Source organism: Glycine max, chromosome 4, assembly GCF_000004515.6.
Source record: "Glycine max cultivar Williams 82 chromosome 4, Glycine_max_v4.0, whole genome shotgun sequence".
Classification (NCBI taxonomy): Eukaryota; Viridiplantae; Streptophyta; class Magnoliopsida; order Fabales; family Fabaceae; genus Glycine; species Glycine max.
The window spans coordinates 36331372-36334736 of NC_016091.4; the positions used below are offsets into that span (position 1 = coordinate 36331372).

Sequence of the window (3365 nt, forward strand, 5' to 3'; positions counted from 1 at the left end):
TTAGGATCTGTACTAAGCCAGAAGGATAACTTTTCTTTACCGCACATCGATGTCCTTGTAGATAACACAACCAATTTTGGTTTGTTTCCTTTCATGGACGGGTTCTCAAGCTACAAGCAAATAAAGATGACACCAAAAACGCTGGGGCAACCTACCAACAGACTATGGTAGCATTATTCCATGATATGATGCACAAAGAAATTGAAGTCTATGTGCATGACATGATTGGCAAGTCTAAAACTAGTTGTTCGAGAGACTACGAAAGTACTAGTTAAGAATGAATCCCGCCAAGTGCACTTTTGGGGTCAAGTCGGGAAAATTACTCGGCTTCATCGTAAGCCAGAAAGGGATAGAGGTGGACCCCGACAAGGTGAAAGCCATCCTTGAAATGCCCGAGTCGCGCACTGAAAAGCAAGTCCAAGGATTTTTAGGACACTTGAATTATATAGCAAGGTTCATATCGTAGCTCACCCCCAGCTGTGAGCCTCTCTTCAAGCTTATGCGCAAGAACCAGTCCGTCTAGTGGAATGACGACTGTCAAGTGGCATTCCCCCCGTGCTTATGTCGTTGGTGCCCAGGAGACCCCTTATCCTATACATGACTGTGTTGGATGGGTCGATGGGGTGTATGCTGGGGAAGCATGTCGTGTCCGGAAAGAGGGAACGGGTTGTCTACTACTTGAGCAAGAAGTTCAACACCTGTGAGATGAACTACTCTTTGCTTGAAAAGACATGTTGTGCCTTGGTGTGGGCGGCACATCGTCTAAGGCAGTACATGCTGAGCCACACCACTTGGTTGGTATCCAAGATGGACCCAGTCAAGTACATTTTTGAAAAGCCCGTCCTTACCGGACGGATCGCCCAGTGGCAGGTTCTGCTATCAAAGTTCGACATTTTTTATGTCACTCAAAAGGCGATAACGGGAAGCACCTTTTCCGACTATCTAGCTCAGTAGCCCCTTAATGACTACCAACCCATGCATCCAGAATTTCCGAATGAGGACATCACGGCCTTGTTTGAGGATGAGGTAGAGGATGAAGATATGGATAAGTGGATCATGAGGTTTGATGGCGCGTCCAAGGCATACCTTTCACGATAAGGTTGGGCTTTGACTGTACAAATAACATTGCTGAATACGAGGCATGCGCCCTTGGGATCCAAGCAGTAATTGACTTCAAGGTCAAATTGCTTAAGGTATATGGAGACTCAGCCTTGGTGATCCATCAATTGAGAGGAGAATGGGAGACCAGGGATCACAAGTTGATACCCTATCAGGCTTACATCAAGAAACTGACAGAGTTCTTCGATGATATCTTTTTTCATCACATTCCTAGAGAGGAGAATCAAATGGCCAATGCGCTCGCCACTTTGGCATCCATGTTTCAGCTCACCCCGCATGGGGGCTTGTCGTACATCAAACTCAGATGTCCTGGCAAACCCGTGCATTGTTGCTTGATAGAAGAGGAGCAAGATGGTAAACCATGATACTTCGACATTAAGCAATACATCAAGGACAAGGAGTACCCACGAGAGGTTTTCAACAATGACAAGAGGATGTTGCGAACATTAGCAGCTGGTTTCTTTTTAAGTGGAGGTATCCTGTACAAGAGAAACCATGATATGGTACTGCTCCGATGTGTGGATGCCAGGGAGGCCGAGAAAATGCGCGTAGAGGTGCATGAGGGATCCTTCGGGGCACACACAAATGGACATGCCATGGCCCGAAAGATTCTAAGGGCAGGATATTACTGGCTCACCATGGAAAATGACTGTTGTATCCATGTTAGAAAATGCCACAAGTGTCAAGCATTCGCGGATAATGTCAATGCTCTGCCCATGCCTTTGAACGTATTGGCAGCGCCATAGCCCTTCTTTATGAGGGGAATAGATGTGATTGGAGCTATTGAGCCCAAGGTTCGGGAGGGCGACGCAGGGCTCACGGGTGCGTCTTCCATGGGAGGAAAATGCGTGGAGTCGCCACCAACTTTTATTCAAGGAAAACGTCGGAAAAACCAGAAAAGGTGTGGTCTATGAACTTTAAGTGTGAAAGGTTCGGGAGTTGTATTTACGCACAGGGAAGGTATTAGCACCCCACGCATCTGTCACAAAGGACGACAACCTTTAATCGAGTGTGCAAAGATGACTTCAAATTGTTTTATTTTCCCCTTTTTATGTTTATGTCTTTTTACGCCCTTTTTTGTATTTTTATCTTTTTGTGGTTGACAAGGGTGTTTCCCTTGCTCCTACGTATTCCTTAATTGTGATAAGGAAATCAGACCTACGTAGTTCTTTGAGAACTAAGCGTTGGTTAAGTTGTTTTTATCTTTTTTTGCAAGATATATTTTGACTGAACAAAAGGTCATTTAAGGTGTTGGACCATTAAACGATCTTTTGATTTTGAAAGGAGAGAAACGTTAAGGCGTTGGACCATTAACGACCTCTTGTTTTTTGAAAGGAGAGAAACGTTACGGCGTTGGACCATTAACGATCTCTTAGGGTGGTCGACAAAAGCGGGGCTTTTGCTCCTACGTATCCTCAATTGCAATGAGGAAATCAGACCTACGTAGTTCATGCAAAAGCAGTAAAGTTACATGTTGATTTTATGCTTTTGAACTGTCCATGTTAACCGATGAAAGCAAAGCTGACCGTTTAAGGCGTTGGACCTTAAAACGGTTTTTAGTGATTTTTGCGAACAAAGCTTGATTTGTGAGTTGATTTTAGCCTTAGTTTCACTTTGGTTATTAGTTAATTGATTCAAGGAAACTTCCAAAGAAAAACGTCCGATTGATTTTTTTTATTATTTTATTCAAAGATATTTTGATTATTTTATTATTATTTTCAAGATATTTTGATTATTTTATTATTATTTTGCTTTTTTTGGTTTAACCGAGGTTACAACGTGAACGACCGGTTAGATTTTGTTTTAATAGTAATTAAACGAGATTTCAACACAAATGATCAGTTGAAATTCATTTTATCATTTATTAGGCGAGATAACGACATAAACGATCGGTTAAAGCTCGTTAAAAATGGAAGAAAAGAAATCCGAAAATGAAGATGAAGGCTAAAAAACAAGAAAAGAATTGAAAGTCTCGGATTCGAAAACTTACCCGTTGAAGAACGAAGAACGAACGAAGAACGGATGAAGAACGGTGAAGAACGACGGAAAATCTTCACTGATTTGCTTACGGAAACATCTCGGAAGCGTTACGGAAGCACCTCGGCTTGGATTTTCTTCACGGAAACAATTTTTTTCATCCAAAACAGTTCAAATGCATAGCCAAGGGGGTTAGGGACCGTTGGAACAACCCTCTTTCGCCTATTTATAGGAAAAAAGGGGGAGGAGGTCGCCGCCCAGCTCACCTA

At 42.8% G+C, this 3365-nt stretch overlaps 1 protein-coding gene across 1 annotated transcript; it reads left to right on the forward strand.

Annotated features, from left to right (window-relative positions):
• The first annotated feature begins 527 nt into the window (after positions 1 to 527).
• On the forward strand, positions 528 to 1484 carry LOC113001423 (uncharacterized). Its single transcript, XM_026128116.1, has 2 exons — positions 528 to 666; positions 1081 to 1484. Exons 1-2 carry the CDS (start codon positions 528 to 530, stop codon positions 1482 to 1484), a joined length of 543 nt encoding a protein of 180 aa, XP_025983901.1.
• The last annotated feature ends 1881 nt before the right edge of the window (positions 1485 to 3365 follow it).

Coding starts and splice junctions, on each gene's coding strand:
- LOC113001423 (XM_026128116.1), top strand. CDS start 528: ATGACGACTGTCAAGTGGCATTCCCCCCGTGCTTATGTCGTTGGTGCC. Junction 667..1,080: donor TGTCCGGAAAGAGGGAACGG/GTTGTCTACTAC, acceptor GGCGCGTCCAAG/GCATACCTTTCACGATAAGG.